This window comes from Oncorhynchus mykiss, chromosome 32 (genome assembly GCF_013265735.2).
Source record: "Oncorhynchus mykiss isolate Arlee chromosome 32, USDA_OmykA_1.1, whole genome shotgun sequence".
NCBI classification, from domain to species: domain Eukaryota; kingdom Metazoa; phylum Chordata; class Actinopteri; order Salmoniformes; family Salmonidae; genus Oncorhynchus; species Oncorhynchus mykiss.
In genome coordinates this window covers 21,998,386-22,015,215 of record NC_050572.1, presented here as the reverse complement: position 1 = coordinate 22,015,215, position 16,830 = coordinate 21,998,386, and the positions used below count along the sequence as shown (strand labels likewise).

Below are 16,830 nucleotides of genomic sequence, written 5' to 3'. Positions count from 1 at the left end.
CTGATGGGGTATGGCAGTTGAACTAAGCTAATTCGGTATTTATAAGTTATATTCTTAAAGAATCAATGGGTACAATATCATTAATTTATAAGTCCAAAAATGGATGTTGCAACTGCAGATTGCCCCTTTAAAAGAAAAGCTTTTAATTTGTCTCCAGCTTGATGATGATCTGGCTCCCAGTCACAGCTTGAGTCCCAAATGGCATCCTCTACCTTTGTAGTGCTCTACTTTTTTTAACCAGCGCCCTTAGCACAAAATAGGGAATTGGGTGCCATTTGGGATGTGTTATATTCAACTCAGTGTGATTCATCTGCTGAGTCAAATGGAGATCACTCTGATACAATAATTGGGATAATGAATGCGATCAGAGCCATCGTTACATTACATTTCATTAATTATTCTCTTCTTCTTGCTCTGTGATTGTGAATTAAATGCCCTGCTTTTCTCTCTGACCCAATTCAGGGATTGCGTCCCAAATAATACCCTATTGCTATATAGTGTACTACACCGTATAGGCTCTGGTCAAAAGTAATGCACTATATAGGGAATATGTTGCAATTTGGGACGTAACCCGGATGAATCTATCTGCAGCTAAGCCTCTCTAACTGGAACAGAACTTTGTCTGGAACTCAGCAGGAGTCTAACCCAGACAGTCTCTGGACAGACATTGATTTGTCCCACACAGAAAAATCAATGGTGTACATTTAACTCAGAGAGTTAAATGTACACTATTTTCAGTGAACATGTGAGCCCTGCTGAACTGGTGTTAAAATAAGATTTAACTCTTGCAGTGTTCCCCATTTAACTTTTAAAGTGTTCAAATGAACTTGATTGTGATGTTTGTATAGCTCTACTGTAGAGTGATACGCAACACTTACAGTGTAAAACATAACACGTGATTTAGAGTAAACTGGACTCACTAACTGCTAACGCTGTTACACTTTCTCAGTGTAATAAATTAACACCTGTCGTGTTACAGTAAATCATTTTGGGGTGTTGTTTTAACGCTGTATGGTCTAAAGCCTGATTTGCACATTTCCCAGGGTGCCTTTTCTTTTCGAGTGAATTGTAGAGTTACCACCCATGACTGTATTTGTTATTGACAGAGATATGGTTATTGAATTCTTTCATTTTAAAGACCTGTGGCTTTCATTAAGTGAGTACCTAGGCAAATGTTATCATTAAAATAGAACTCTATGACAATACAATACTTATATCATTAGGCTTTCCTTTGATGGCCAAGTTTAATCTTCACACTGTGCTGTTAGGAAACACCTTGTCACATTATGCTGGCTTGTAAAGTGATGTGTAATTCATATTGGATTTCAGACAGAGTTATGATATCCAACAGTTGGGATTTTTATTCACCTGCAACCTGCATTCAGAATGAATGCCAAGGTTAGGAAAGTTGATAAGAAGACTCCTTAAACCAATTAAACTGGAACAACCATTTCAGTAATGGGTGCAATAAATCTAACCAACTGATTGGATTAGTTTAGAAAAATGTATGTTATTTATAGTTGTGTAGCATAAGATTAATCAATCAATGTACATGCAAATACAGAGATATTAAAAACAATCCTAAAGAATATATTTTACAATAGAGCATTCTGGGAAATATGATAAGGATGGGTGTGGTTTATATGGGACTGTTTTACTCTCCAAAGTGTAAAACAATAACTCTGGTTATTAACACCAACACTGGGGTTTCATTTACACCACTGGGTGTCAATTTCAGTCTTACAGAGTGAATTTAACAACTAAATCAACACTGGCAAATTTGCTTTGCAGAATTTGATTTGACAACTAGTCTACCTGTCTTTCTTCCTCTTCCTCATTTGTTTCATCTTTTATTAGTATTTTCCTAACTTGCTACTTCATTTGAGTGCCCACTGAAAAGTGTGGACCCGTATAGACACTGGAACAACACTGACAGTATTGATTTAACACTGGATTTTGCTGTGCTCCATCTCTCTCTCTCACTCTTACTCTCTCACTTTCTCTCCATCCCTCACTCTCTCTTTCGCTCTCTCTCTCCCTCCCACAGGTATGGCGCGGGGCACTGGCGAGGATGAGGTGCCAGCGAATGCGTGCCATCTATGCCATCATGGGCTGCTACAAGCGCTACAAGGTCAAGGCCCACTTCTGGGAGGTAGAACGACGTTTCACCAACGTACGCAACATGGCTGACTATGGGAAGAGTGTGGAGTGGCCCACGCCGCCGGCAGCCCTCGCACAGTTCGACAGCATCACTCAACAGCTCCATCGCAGGTCAGTCAGCCCCCATAGTTACCACAACGAGAAATAGAATGTGCATGCATTTATATCAGGGGAAAACGACTGCCCCCTCTCATTGAAGCTACGAAGTTCAAGGCCGACCGCCGTACTGCAGGCATTGTTAGTAGAAACAGCATCCTCCATTATAGTGAATGGAAAACTGCCAATCTTCGTGTAAATAAAAATATGTTTAGAAGACAATCATGGTACCAATAATTGCTTCTAATACACCAGATGTATGTCCTTGAACCGATTATTTTTCAATCATACACAGAAGATATTTTAAGGATCTTTTTGCTAATGGCAGGCTGCAGTACCTCGGTCTGCCTTTAATTTGGTGTTACTCAATGGGAGGGGGCAGCACAGAGCTAGCCTGCAACGTCACTTCCTGGATGTCTCCATGAGCCTCCATCTTAACCGACTTCATTTGGCTTAAATGCGCTATTGAGTCTTAAAATAAGAATGAATGGTGTCACGTGATCAATGGCTTTGTTCGTTCATTGGTTTATATATGTTTGGGGTCACTTAGAAACGTCTACACTGTATTTCTGAACAATTTGATGTTATTTTAATGGACTTTTTTTTGTTGCTTTTCTTTCAAAAACAAGGACATTTCTAAGTGATCCCAAACTTTTGAACGGTCGTGTATATTTTGGTAACTACAGTAAGGAAGTCTGTAATTATCTTAGTGGGCCGAAGGGCACGGCACATACTCTTTCTTCACTATAAAATGTAGTTACTGTTCATTTCAGGCCTATACACACGGGTTATTTTTTATCTTATCTTATCAGAGTGTGGCTAAGAATGAATGACAGCACTTTTTTCTGCAACGTCTTTGATTAGTATTATATAGTATTCTCTGTTATACATGTTTGTTCCCAGGTGGCGTGCCAGGCAGATAGTGAAGAACATCCCTCCGTCTGACATGGGGGAGGTGAGGGCCAAGGTGGCTGCTCTGGGGGCTCTGAGTGGGGAGAGGAAGGACTGGGGCTGTGGCCGACCCTGGGAGAGGGACTACCTGTCTAACGTGAGTCACAACACGTTAGCTGTATGTCAAATGACCTCCTAGCTCCTCCTTCCAGCATTTTGCTTCCATCTATCCAATCCTCTCATATCTACAGGAGTGGCCAGAGAATAGGGGCAAGGGTTTGAATTGTAATTGAACAGTTGGCTAACATCCTCACGTCTTCCTATCATCATACCTTGTTTATAGTATTTCAACAAACAGTAAAATGTTAAAATTAAATTAGTATCTGTGTCACGGAAGATGGAGAAGGAAACTTTCACGACAACTTTTTGCAACGTTCATATTCTGTCCCCATAGGTTGGCCCCAAGTACAAGTCTGTAAAATAAATCTAGATGGCACTGTACATTGAAACACCAATACAACATCATACACACACTCACCCGGGAGAGGATATATGGATGCCTGGTGCCCAAAATGTATGACAAATGTCTCGCAACGAGAGTTGAGTGGGGACAAATGGAGCTACTTCGCTACTTCCCTCTCCTTATTGCAGGACAGCGGTGGTCAGCAGTCCGCGAGTGAGAGCGAAGGACACACTGTGCCCCGTGTTGTTGTGTTGCCGGCTTGCAGTGCAAACTCTCCCTATTGAGCAGTAGACTGTATCACGGTGACATCCAGATGGTTACTATACTACCAAATACCAATATTATAAGTTATTTCTCTTGTGGTCTGCTATCCTACTCGAAATATAATTATGTGGGATGGAACAAATTGGCCACGTAGCTACCGCCAGCAACATGTGATACAGCTGCCCAGTGGGAAGCAACAGTGGGAATTAGGAAGCACCTCAATACAACAACGTTGTACTGGTCATTCGCTTGTCATTACGTTAGCTAATTGGCATGTCATGGTGACATCTAGATGGTGACCAATACTGCAAGTTCTTTCTCGCTGGCCCATTGAAAGAAACATCACTTTCCTTTACACGTTTTAACTAGCGCCATTCTGCTGTTGTTGCCAGATAGCCAGCATAAACTAAATAGCTGGGAAGGGCTCATCATCAGGACGACTGACTGAATCCAATCTGTTGCTCTCCACTCAGCTGCATGACTTACTGTACGTCATCAATGTGGGCACCAGGCGTATCCCTATTCACCTCAATTTCAACGGAAGTCCTCCACAAAACAGAACGTTTCGGACATTGTTTTGTTTCCATGTTCGTAAACAAGGTGAATAGACTCTCCCCACTCACCCTGACTAGTACATGGGGGGATGGGGAGTTCCTGAATTTTTAAAAATGGAACCTTTAACTAGGCAAGTCAGTTAAGAATTAGAACAAATTCTTATTTACAATGACGGCCTACACCAGCCAAACCTGGATGACGCTGGGCCAATTGTGCGCTGCCCTATGGGACTCCCAATCACGGCCGGATGTGATACAGCCTGGAATCAAACCAGGGACTGTAGTGACGCCTCTTCCGAGTGGGGCTCCCGAGTGGTCATCCATCCCATGAAGGAATTATTGTGATAAACCACATGGCCTGCAGTTGCCATGAGACTCAGTTTGACTGCTTAAGTCAAAGGCAGCCACAATCAGTCTCATTCTAATGGGTCTCACTCACACCTCTCTAACGGCTTAATCCAATAGCGTTTGGTCTGTAGAGCCATGAAAGGCCCCTCTAGGTATCATATTAATCACTCAATAAATCAGTCAGTTAGTTAGTCCTCGAGTGGTCTGTGGATTGCGTCCCAAATGACACTATTTAGATGGTGGCAGAAGGCTAACGGGGTCGTGTAATATTACCCTTGTTCCACCATCTTGATCTCAACATATGAAACAAGAGCGCAGCAATCAGGATGGTGGATCAGGCTGGTGTAGCATTGTTTGCATCCCAAATGGCACCCTGTTCCCTAGATGAGCTCTATGGTCAAAAGTAGTGCACTATATAGCAAATACGGTGCCATTGGATCCTGGTCAAAGGTAGTCCACTTTAAAGAGAATAGGGTATGGGCCCCGGTCAAAAGCACTATATAGGGAATAAGGTGTCATTTGGGATGCATCCCTAATGTGTGCCTTTGTAATGTGCCTCTTTGCTTGCAGGTGAGGGACTGCCCTCAGACCAGCTCTAACTTCATACGGATCTCCAAAGAGCTGAGAAACAAAGACCAATACAACCAGGTCCTCTTCTCAGGGTTCTGTAGGAAGGTGTGTTACAGTACCATAGCCTACTGTACTGTACTGCCACAAAGAGTTTCTTTCTCTCTCTCGTTGTTGTTCGTGTCTCTCTGTGACTCTCTATCTCTCTCACCCTCACTCTCTATCTCGCTCTCTGTCTGTGTCTGTCTCTGTCTGTCTGTCTCTCTGTGACTCTCTATCTCTCTCACTCTCACTCTCTATCTCGCTCTCTGTCTGTGTCTGTCTCTGTCTGTCTGTCTCTCTGTGACTCTCTATCTCTCTCACTCTCACTCTCTATCTCGCTCTCTGTCTGTGTCTGTCTCTGTCTGTCTGTCTGTCTGTGACTCTCTATCTCTCTCACTCTCACTCTCTATCACGCTCTCTGTCTGTGTCTCTGTGACTCTCACTCTCACTCTCTCTCTCTCACTCTCACTCTCACTCTCATTCTCATTCTCACTCTCTATCTCGCTCTCTGTCTGTCTGTCTGTCTGTCTGTCTGTCTGTCTGTCTGTCTGTCTGTCTGTCTGTCTGTCTGTCTGTGACTCTCTATCTCTCTCACTCTCTATCTCGCTCTCTGTCTGTCTGTCTGTCTGTCTGTCTGTCTGTCTGTGACTCTCTATCTCTCTCACTCTCTATCTCGCTGTCTGTCTATCTCGCTGTCTGTCTATCTCGCTGTCTGTCTGTCTGTCTGTCTGTCTGTCTGTCTTTAGCACTTTAACTTTAGATATAGGCTCAGTTCCAGACACAGTACAATATAGTAAATCTGCCAGTACATATCCACTGGACGTACCACAGCAGTAGTGGGTACTGACCACTTAACCTCCTTACCAGGCTATGAGATAAACTGTTTTTCAGAAGACAGGACCCCACATCCACCTAGTTATTACGACTATTTTAATTACCATCCTTGTTGGATAGGTGTGTAGGGAATGCATGAAATTATATAAACTATTAACTCATCATCTTCAATATACCTTTTTGTCCTGACATATCTGTCCTGGATTTTGTCTGGTTTAATCTCCTGATATATTCTAAAGATGTAGAACAGAATAGAACATAGAAAACAGAAATGTAGATAAATGTGTTTGATGTCTCCTCTTGTTCCCTTGTTCTACCTCACCCTCTCTATCTTGCTCCCCCCTCTCGCTCTCTTTCTCTCTTTATCTATATCTGTATGTCTCTCTCTCTTTCTATCTCTTCCTCTCTCTCAGGTGAATCGGTTCAATAAAAGCACAGACCGAGCCTTGTTTATTACGGAAAAACATATCTACAAACTGGACCCCAAAAAACAGTTCAAGGTGTTGAAAAGACTGCCTCTAGAGAGTGTGAGTACTGGCTCAGAAGAACTCTACACACACACACACACACACACACACACACACACCTTAGTCATACAACCACACGTATACTTCATTTGATCACTCTTTTGTTGATGATAATTGTTCTGCACAGCAGGAAATGCAAACTTAGTATTCAAGGTTTAAAAATGCCAGACTTTATTTACCCCAACAAAAAATGTATCAACCCCTACAACAAATGCCAATGAATTATAATCCACATAATAATTCACATTTCCTGTTGCTGCAGGATTATTTTCCTGCTGTAGCACACTGGCTCAAATTAATTTCCTACATCTGTAAACTTTCCCATTGTGTCAATAAACATACGCTCTCTAGTCCTTCCCTTGAGTTCCCACTTTACACCCTCTCATATTCATTGCCTTGGTATTACTTTATAACATGAGGGATGTCCCAAATGGCACACTATTCCATACACGGTGTGCCATTTAGGATGCAGAGATGAACAATGGCTGTGCCCTCTGTCTGTATATGTGAGTTAAAGTGACCCAGGTCAGATGAGAGATGGAGGGAGGGAGAGAGGGAAGGAGGGAGAGGGGGACAGATGGGAGAAAGGCTGAGGAGTGGTACAGTGCTGCACAAAGGAGGGACGTGTGTGTTGTGTGTGTGTTTTCTGTGTGTATGTGTGAGTGTGTGTCTTCGGTCACAAAATGCGGCACTGCAGTGTGGGGCGGGCCTGTCTCATTTCAGGAGCTGATCTGAGAAATTGGATCAGGGATCTCTCTGGGGCGCGTGCTCACAAGGACAAGGAGGAGCCTGGAATAGAGAGGGAGGGACAGGGGGAGAGAGAGGGAGAGAGAAATAGAGAGAGAGAGAGAGACTGAGACCGAGACCAAGGGAGAGAAAAAAGTGACCGTGAAAGACAAAGAGAAAGAGAAAGGGAGAGGGAGAGAATGAGAAATGGGGTGACAGGGAGAGAGAAACAAATAAAGAGAGAGAGAGCTCCATGTGGGACATGACGTGTGTGACTGGGACAGTCTCTGCCTCAGTGACAGTCAGTTAGGTACTGTACAATAGAGCACCACACTACTCACAATACGCACAATGTGTCTGTACGTGTACACAGTGTGTTTTGGCCTGGAGGCTGTGCGTTTTAAAGAACAGACTGTGGGTTTAGGCAACAGATCAGGCAGTTAAATACACAGTATTACTTAATGAGGTACAACACAGCTGGACACCAGTTAGGATAGAACACAACCATGCCATGGGGGAGAAACAGTAGCGCTGTAAAGTTATCCAAAGCAATATCACTACCCCTTTAACCTATAGGATGGCTATAGAGGATGGCTTAGTACTATAAATCACTTTCAACTAAGTTTTATTTAGAATGTATGAATGACAGGACACAAAGTTGTGTTTATGGTGCGTGTAGCTCACAACTAACTGTCTGACTCACGACATTACAGTGTAGTTCCCCAGGGTAACGCGGTGGTTCCCCATGGAGCTTACGCATTGTGAAAGGGTTAGTGCTATCTGGTATCCTTGGGACGTCCCTACCCTAACCCTAACCTTAACCATAACCCTTACCTAAGCCTAACCCTATCTTTAACCCTTACTTAACCATTTTAAATGTCAACTTCAATGGGGTGACATCAGAGTTGGGCCGTCCCAAGGATCCCTTGAAGTGGAAGTGGAAGACACGATTCAACAGAGAATCTCTTTCTACTGCTCTGTGTGATGCATGCATGTTGTGACAGGTAGTATGTCTGCCCCATTTAGCATGATGCCCAACAAAATAGTAGTACCTCAACACTGTTCTCTACTATGACTATGTTTGCATCCAAAATGGCACCCTATTCCCTATAAAGTGCACTACACGCGCACGCACACACACGCACGCACGCACGCACACACACATGGATAGAGAGAGTAACCTGTGTTTTGTTTTAGGAGGAACTATGAATGTGTGAGCCTGTGTGTGTGAGCCTGCGTGCATGCGTATGTGTGTGTTTGTGTCTGGGTGTATCAAACCCCTCTGTGTCTGTCTATCCCCCAGATGACAGGCCTGAGCATCACTGCAGGCGTTGACCAGATGGTGGCGCTACACACCTCCTCCCAGGATGATGTCCTTCTCTACATCCAGAGAGGAGAGCTGTGCCCCAACCAGGACCGCATCGGGGAGCTGCTGGGAACGCTCATTGACCACTTCACACGGTCAGTGGCAACTGTCAGGGGGTGTTGGGTTGAGACTGGGATTGGGTTTAGACTACAGAGGGGAGCCGAGTTGAAACAAGCCAAACCAAATTTTACTGAGCTGGCCTGGTTAAGTATTAACTGTAGTCAGTGACGACCTGTTAGCGTGGTCAAACCAGCCTGAACAATGGTGAGTGCAGCATTCAGGCTGGTTTAACTATGCTACACAGGTATTGCGTTGTGTAAAGACTGGGATGGAATTAGACCCCTTTTCAAGGGCTTTTCACACTACTGAGCCGAGCCGAGCTGTACAGGTCACTTCTCCCAGATTTTTCCCAGGATTCGAACTGGCAAGGTTACTGGCTCGCCTCTCTAACCGCTAGGCTACCTGCAACCCTTATGGTATTTATCTCTTTTATAGTCACAGTACCAGTCAAAAGTTTGGACACACCGGCTCATTCCAGGGTTTTTCTGTATTTTTACTATTTTCTATATTGTAGAATAATAGTGAAGACATCAAACTATGAAATAACACATATGGAATCATGTAGTAATAAAAAAAATTGTGAAGCAAATCAAAATATATTTTAGATTTTAGATTCTTTAAAGTAGCCACCCTTTACCTTGACGACAACTTTGCACACTCTTGATATTCTCTCAACCGGCTTCACCTGGAATGCTTTTCCAACAGTCTTGAAGGAGTTCCCACATATGCTGAGCACTTGTTGGCTGCTTTTCCTTCACTCTGCGGTCCAACTCATCCCAAACCATCTCAATTGGGTTGAGGTCAGGTGATTGTGGAGGCCATGTCATCTGATGCTGTACTCCATCACTGTCCTTCTTGGTCAAATAGCCCTTACACAGCCTGGAGATGTGTTGGGTCATTGTCCCAGATGGGATGACGAATTACTGCAGAATGCTGTGGTAGCCATGCTGATTAAGTGTGCCTTGAATTCTAAATAAATCGCCAACAGTGTCACCAACAAAGCACCCCCACACTATCACACCTCCTCATCCATTCTTCACGGTGGGAACCACACATGCAGAGATCATCCATTCATCTACTCTGTGTCTCACAAAGACGCGGCGGTTGGAACCAAACATTTCGAAACATTTCGACTCTTCAGACCAAAGGACAGATTTCCACTGGTCTAATGTACATTGCTCGTGTTTCTTGGCCCAAGCAAGTCTCTTCTTCCTATTGGTGTACTATAGTATTTGCAGCAATTCGACCATGAAGGCCTGATTCACGCAGTCTCCTCTGAACAGTTGATGTTGAGATGTGTCTGTTACTTGAACTCTGAAGCATTTATTTTGGCTGCAATTTCTGAAGCTGGTAACTCAAATTAACTTATCCTCTACAGAAGAGGTAACTCTGGGTCTTCTCTTCCTGTGGTGGTCCTGATGAGAGCCAGTTTCATCATAGCGCTTGATGGTTTTTGCGAATGCACAATTTTTCTGGATTGACTGACCATATCTTAAAGTAATGATGGAGTGTAATTCCTCTTTCTTATTTGAGCTGTTTTTGCCATAACATGGTAATGGTATTTTACTAAATAGGGCTGTCTTCTGTATACCACCCCTACCTTGTTACAACACAACTGATTGGCTCAAATACATCAAGAAGGAAAGAAATTCCATGAACTTTTAACAGGCCTCTCGAGTGGCGCAGTGGTCTAAGGGACTGCATCGCAGTGCTACCTGTGCAACTAGAGATCCTGGTTCGGGTCCAGGCTCTGTTGCAGCCAGCCGGGGGAGGGTTTGGCCGGCAGGGATTTTCTTGTCCTATCGTGCTCTAGCAACTCCTGTGGCGGGCCAGGCGCAATGCACGATGACACGGTCGCCAGGTGCACGCTGTTTCCTCCGACACATTGGTGCGACTGGCTTCCGGGTTCAGCGGGCATTGTGTCAAGAAGCATTGCGGCTTAGCTGGGTTTTGTTTCGGAGGACGCATGGGTCTCAACTTTCGCCTCTCCCGAGTTCGTACGGAAGTTGCAGCGATGAGACAAGACCGTAACTACCAATTGGATACCATGAAACAAGGGGTACATTTTTTTATTTTATTTTATAATTTAAAAAAAGACTTTGCACTGCAGCAATATTCAACAAGTAATCTTACAATTCCACAACAACTACCTAATACACACACATCTAAGTTAAGGGATGGAATTAGAATATGTACATATAAATATATGGATGGGCCATGACCGACCGGCATAGACGAGATCTAATGGATGGTATAAAATACAGTATATACATCTGGGATGAGTAGTGCAAGATATGTAAACATCATTATTAAAGTGGCATTAATAAAGTGACGAGTGATCCTTTTGGCCAATGACTTCAAGTCTGTATGTAGGCAGCAGCCTCTCTGTGTTAGTTATGGCTGTTTAACAGTCTGATGGCCATGAGATAGAAGCTATTTTTCAGTCTTTCTGTCCCAGCTTTGCTGCACCTGTACTGACCTTGCCTTCTGGATGGTAGCGGGGTGGACAGGCAGCGGTGCAGGTGGTTGTTGTCCTTGGTGATCTTTTTGGCCTTCCTGTGGCATCGGGTGGTGTAGGTGTCCTGGAGGGCAGGTAGTTTGCCCCCAGTGATGCGTTGAGCAGACCGCGCCACCCTCTGGAGAGCCCTGCGGTTGTGGGCGATGCAGTTGCCGTACCAGGCGGTGATACAGCCCGACAGGATGCTCTCAATTGTGCATCTGTAAAAATATGTCAGGGTTTTAGAGGGGAATAGAGGGGTGCTTCCTCTGCTGTTTCCTGAAGTCCACGATCATCTTCTTTGTTTTGTTGACTTGGAGTGAGAGGTTGTTTTCCTGACAGCACACTCCAAGTTCCATCACCTTCTCCCTATAGGCTGTCTCGTCGTTGTTGGTGATCAAGCCTACTACTGTTGTGCCGTCTGCAAACTTGATGATCAAGTTACAATCTCTGATGTCTCTCTGGAAGACAACCCTTGCTCTAATTTTGTCTACCTTGTCAAGAAACTGGACATTGGCTAGTAGTATACTCGGCAGTGGTGTGCGATGGGCACATCAACGGAGCCTGGCCAGGTGGCCTCTTCGTCTGCCCCCTCTGCGTTGTTTTGGGTCGACTACTGGAATTAGATCCATTGTCCTAGGTAGTGGTCCGAACAGAGGATCCGCTTCAGGAAAATCGTATTCCTGGTCGTAACGTTGGTAAGTTATATCCAATAGTTCTTTCCAGCTGTATATAATTAGACTTAAGATTTCCTGGGGTAACAATGTAAGAAATAATACATAAAAAAACAAAGTACTGCATAGTTTCCTAAGAACTCGAAGCAAGGCGACCATCTCTGTCTGCGCCATGCTCAAAAGTCTGACCAGAAGGCCGCTCCGTCTACCTCTCCTGCGGCGACATTGTTTTTGGTCAGCCTCTGGAAACAGTTTGAATGCCTTGGGTGGTTCGAACAAAGGATCCGCTTCGGGAAAGTCGTATTCCTGGTCGTGGTGCTGGTAAGTTGATGTCTCTCTGACATCCAATAGTTCTTCCCGGCTGTATGTAATAACACTTAACAGTTTCTGGGCTAACAATTTAACCTCTCTGATCTCCCAAACCCGGATCCGGTATCGTGACTACAGCCTCAAGCTCATTACCATAACGCAACGTTAACTATTCATGAAAATCGCAAATGAAATGAAATAAATATGCCATCTCGCAAGCTTAGCCTTTTGTAAACAACACTGTCATCTCAGATTTTCAAAATATGCTTCTCAACCATAGGAAAACAATAATTTGTGTAAAAGTAGCTAGCTAGCGTAGCATTTAGCGTTAGCATTAGCGTTAGCATCCAGCACGCAACATTTCAACAAAAACATAAAAGCCTTCAAATAAAATCATTTACCTTTGAATAACTTCTGATGTTTTCAATGAGGATACTCTGTTAGATAGCAGATGCTCAGTTTTTCCAAAAATATTCTTTGTGTATTAGAAATAGCTCCATTTTATACATCACATTTGGCTACCAAAAAAAAACGAAAATTCAGTCCTCAAAACGCAAACTTTTTTCCAAATTAACTCCATAATATCGACTGAAAACATGGCAAACGTTGTTTAGAATCAATCATCAAGGTGTTTTTCACATATCTCTTCATTGATATATCGTTCTTGGACACATGGTTTCTCCCCTATATCAAATGGAAAAGTACAAGCAGCTGGCAATTGCGCACCGAATTCCACGCAGGACACCAGGCGGACACTTGGAAAATGTAGTCTCTTATGGTCAATCTTCCAATGATATGCCTACAAATACGTCACAATGCTGCTAAGACCTTGGGCGAACGACAGAAAGTGTAGGCTCATTCCTTGCGCAATCACAGCCATATATGGAGACTATGGAAAACAGGGCTTCAGAAATTCTTCTAATTTCCTGGTTGATGCATCATCTTGGTTTCGCCTGTAGAATGAGTTCTGGGGCACTTACAGACAATTTTGCAGATTCTGAAACTTCAGAGTGTTCTTTCCAAAACTGTCAAGAATATGCATAGTCGAGCATATTTTCGTGACAAAATATCACGCTTAAAACAGGAACGTTTTTTATCCAAAAATGAAATAGCACCCCTAGAGATCTAACAGGTTAAGAAATAATACATAAAGCTGTCAAGGCAAAGGTTGGCTACTTTGAAGAATCTCAAATATTTGTTTAACACTTTTTTGCTTACTACATGATTCCATATCTGTCATGTCATTGTTTTGAGGCCTTCAATATTATTCTACTGTAACGGTCTTCTTGTGGTGAAGTAGAGGCGGACCAAAATGCAGCGTGGTGGTTATTCATGGTTCTTTAATAAAGACTCTATACATGAATAAACTAACAAAACAATAAATGTGCGAAAACCTAAACAGTCCTATCTGGTGCAAACACAGAGACAGGAACAATCACCCACAAAACCCAACACCAAACAGGCTACCTAAATATGGTTCCCAATCAGAGACAATGACTAACACCTGCCTCTGATTGAGAACCATATCAGGCAAGACATAGAAATAGACAAACAAGACATCCAACATAGAATGCCCACTCAGATCACACCCTGACCAACCAAAACATATAAACATACAAAGCAAACAATGGTCAGGGTGTGACAGTCCCCCCCCAAGGTGCGGACTCCGGCCGCAAAACCTGAACCTATTGGGGAGGGTCTGGGTGGGCATCTGTCCGCGGTGGCGGCTCTGGTGCTGGACGTGGCCCCCACTTCACCATAGTCTTAGTCCCCCACCTTGTCTGCTTCCGTGGCCTCCTAACCACAGCGACCCTACTTAATGACCCCACTGGACTGAGGGACAGAAGCTCGGGACAGAGGGACGGAAGCTCGGGACAGAGGGGCACTGGCGCCTCTGGGCTGAGGGGCACTGGCGCCTCTGGGCTGAGGGGCACTGGCGCCTCTGGGCTGAGGGGCACTGGCGCCTCTGGGCTGAGGGGCACTGGCGCCTCTGGGCTGAGGGGCACTGGCGCCTCTGGGCTGAGGGGCACTGGCGCCTCTGGGCTGAGGGGCACTGGCGCCTCTGGGCTGAGGGGCACTGGCGCCTCTGGGCTGAGGGGCACTGGCTGACTGGTGGCACTGGCGGCCCCTGGCTGACTGGCGGCACTGGCGGCGCTGGGCAGACTGGCGGCACTGGCTGCGCTGGGCAGACGACCCAGGGTCCTCTCCCGTTGAGGATTTCTTCCCAAGTCCAGAAGTCTTTGTCGCTGCCCGTTACCACGCCGCTTGGTCCTGTTGTGGTGGGTGATACTGTAACGGTCTTCTTGTGGTGAAGTAGAGGCAGACCAAAATGCAACGTGGCGGTTATTCAGGTTTCTTTAATAAAGACTCTATACATGAATAAACTAACAAAACAATAAATGTGCGAAAACCTTAACAGTCCTATCTGGTACAGAGACAGGAACAATCACCCACAAAACCCAACACCAAACAGGCTACCTAAATATGGTTCCCAATCAGAGACAATGACTAACACCTGCCTCTGATTGAGAACCATATCAGGCCAGACATAGAAATAGACAAACAAGACATCCAACATAGAATGCCCACTCAGATCACACCCTGACCAACCAAAACATAGAAACATACAAAGCAAACTATGGTCAGGGTGTGACATCTACAATGTAGAAAAAAATGTCATAAATAAAAAAGTTGCTTGAATTAGTAATTTGACTGGTACTCTATATGATTCAGATTCATGACATTCATCACTGCCATATTTACATGTGATTCATTCATCGTCAGACTGATTTGAAATTCCCAGGCAGCCAACCAGGCAGTGTTCACACGTAATAAGATGTCTTACCAAGCTAAATTATCTTTCTGGACTGGCAGACCATTTTGCTTATTTTAACCTAAAAAAGGCTTAATTCAAGGCCATATCTTGATGCATTTTCTGGGTAACTCAAAACAAGTAAATGCAATTTTTTGGGGTAGGGAAATCCACTCAAACCAAGTTATTTTTACTTTATTATCTCAATAAAATAAAACAAATCTTTATTTTTTTGCATTGCAGGCCAGAGTCAACCTGTCTGTTATGTGTCTCACCACTAAGCCTCCTGCAGGCTGTAGCTAACAGCACCCATCCTAAATTGATTGGTTTCCTAAATCTTAATCCCCAAATCCAGTCTTACTGACTTACTTAAAAACACCAAAGACCATACTCCCACTTATTTTAATTGTACTACAAACTTTTCAGTTCAAACCTCTGAATCGACATTCACACTGTCCAAATATAATGAGGAATATCACATTCCTCATGTGCTGTAGGACATGCTTTCTCCCTCATGTCAATCGTATGTCTATTACGTCACATATACTGTAGATATGGCACAGGTCTGTGGGGTATACAGGATATTGCATCACATATAGTGTAGATGTGGCACAGGTCTGTGTGGGATACAGGATATTACATCACATATAGTGTAGATGTGGCACAGGTCTGTGCGGGATAGAGGATATTACATCATATATACTCTAGATGTGGCACAGGTCTGTGTGGAATACAGGACCAGTCTTGTCTGTGCAGCAGACTGCCATCTCATTAATGTAGTGGTGGTATGTCTTGTGTCCAGGCATTTTCTCACAGGACAGATAGATAGACTAGACCCCCTAGGGAGAGGCTTATAGGACCACAGGCAGCCGTGTGGCAACCGTACCAGGCTGTGTTTTGGGGTATTTTTTGGAGCGTGTGTGCGTGTCTGCATGTGGGACAGCGTGTGTGTTTTAATGACAGAGCATTATCCTAGACTCCTGGACTTTAGGTTTGGGTCTGGTGTGTGTGTGTCTTTTGATCTGTGTTTGTGTTGGGGGAGTCAGTCAGTCAGTCTGTGTCAGAGGGGTTCCTACAGCAGCTGTGTGTCTTTGGCTGCTGTTCGGAGCGGCTGGCGTCAGATAGTTAGTGGCGGCCATTGAGAAAGGCTAATCACTGTGCCGGCCTGTCTGCCTGCGTGGCCCCCATGTGCCTTTGTGCCGCCATCTGGGGGTCGTGACCCCCACAGGCTCTCGTCAAAAGAGAGACTTGGAGACTTAGATTCGGGGGGTTGGGGGATAGTGGGATTGGGGGGTTGCCGACCACAGAAGTGTGTGTGAGGGGGTGAGTGTGTGTAAGCATGAACGAGGGGGAGGAGGAGAATGGCAGATGACAATACACACACCTTCTTATTCCTCTCTCTTTTTCATCACTCTTTTTTCCCAGGAAGTCAGTCCCAAGACCACAGTAGTCATGCCCCAGTCAGGCTTGTTTTCACATGTAGTCTGGTTTGGTCTGGGAGGGAGAGTGAGAGAGTGAGTCAATGGAGCGATTGTGGTACCAGTCTGTTTCCCTCTGCTCCGAGCCAAACACTGATGCCTATTACGTACTGATGAGTATTTGGAGCCTCATGGAGTAGGTGTGTGTGTGTGTATTGGGGG

General features: G+C 44.5%; 1 protein-coding gene across 1 annotated transcript in view; it reads left to right on the top strand.

Annotated features, from left to right (window-relative positions):
• The window catches only part of myo1g (myosin IG), a 65,511-nt gene that overhangs the window by 29,435 nt on the left and 19,246 nt on the right, over positions 1–16,830 (top strand). Inside the window, exons 17-21 of the mRNA XM_036971333.1 lie at positions 2,048–2,271; positions 3,160–3,304; positions 5,347–5,451; positions 6,633–6,746; positions 8,776–8,933. Of these exons, the coding sequence (XP_036827228.1) occupies positions 2,048–2,271; positions 3,160–3,304; positions 5,347–5,451; positions 6,633–6,746; positions 8,776–8,933 (746 nt within the window). The remainder of the gene's footprint in view (positions 1–2,047; positions 2,272–3,159; positions 3,305–5,346; positions 5,452–6,632; positions 6,747–8,775; positions 8,934–16,830) is intronic.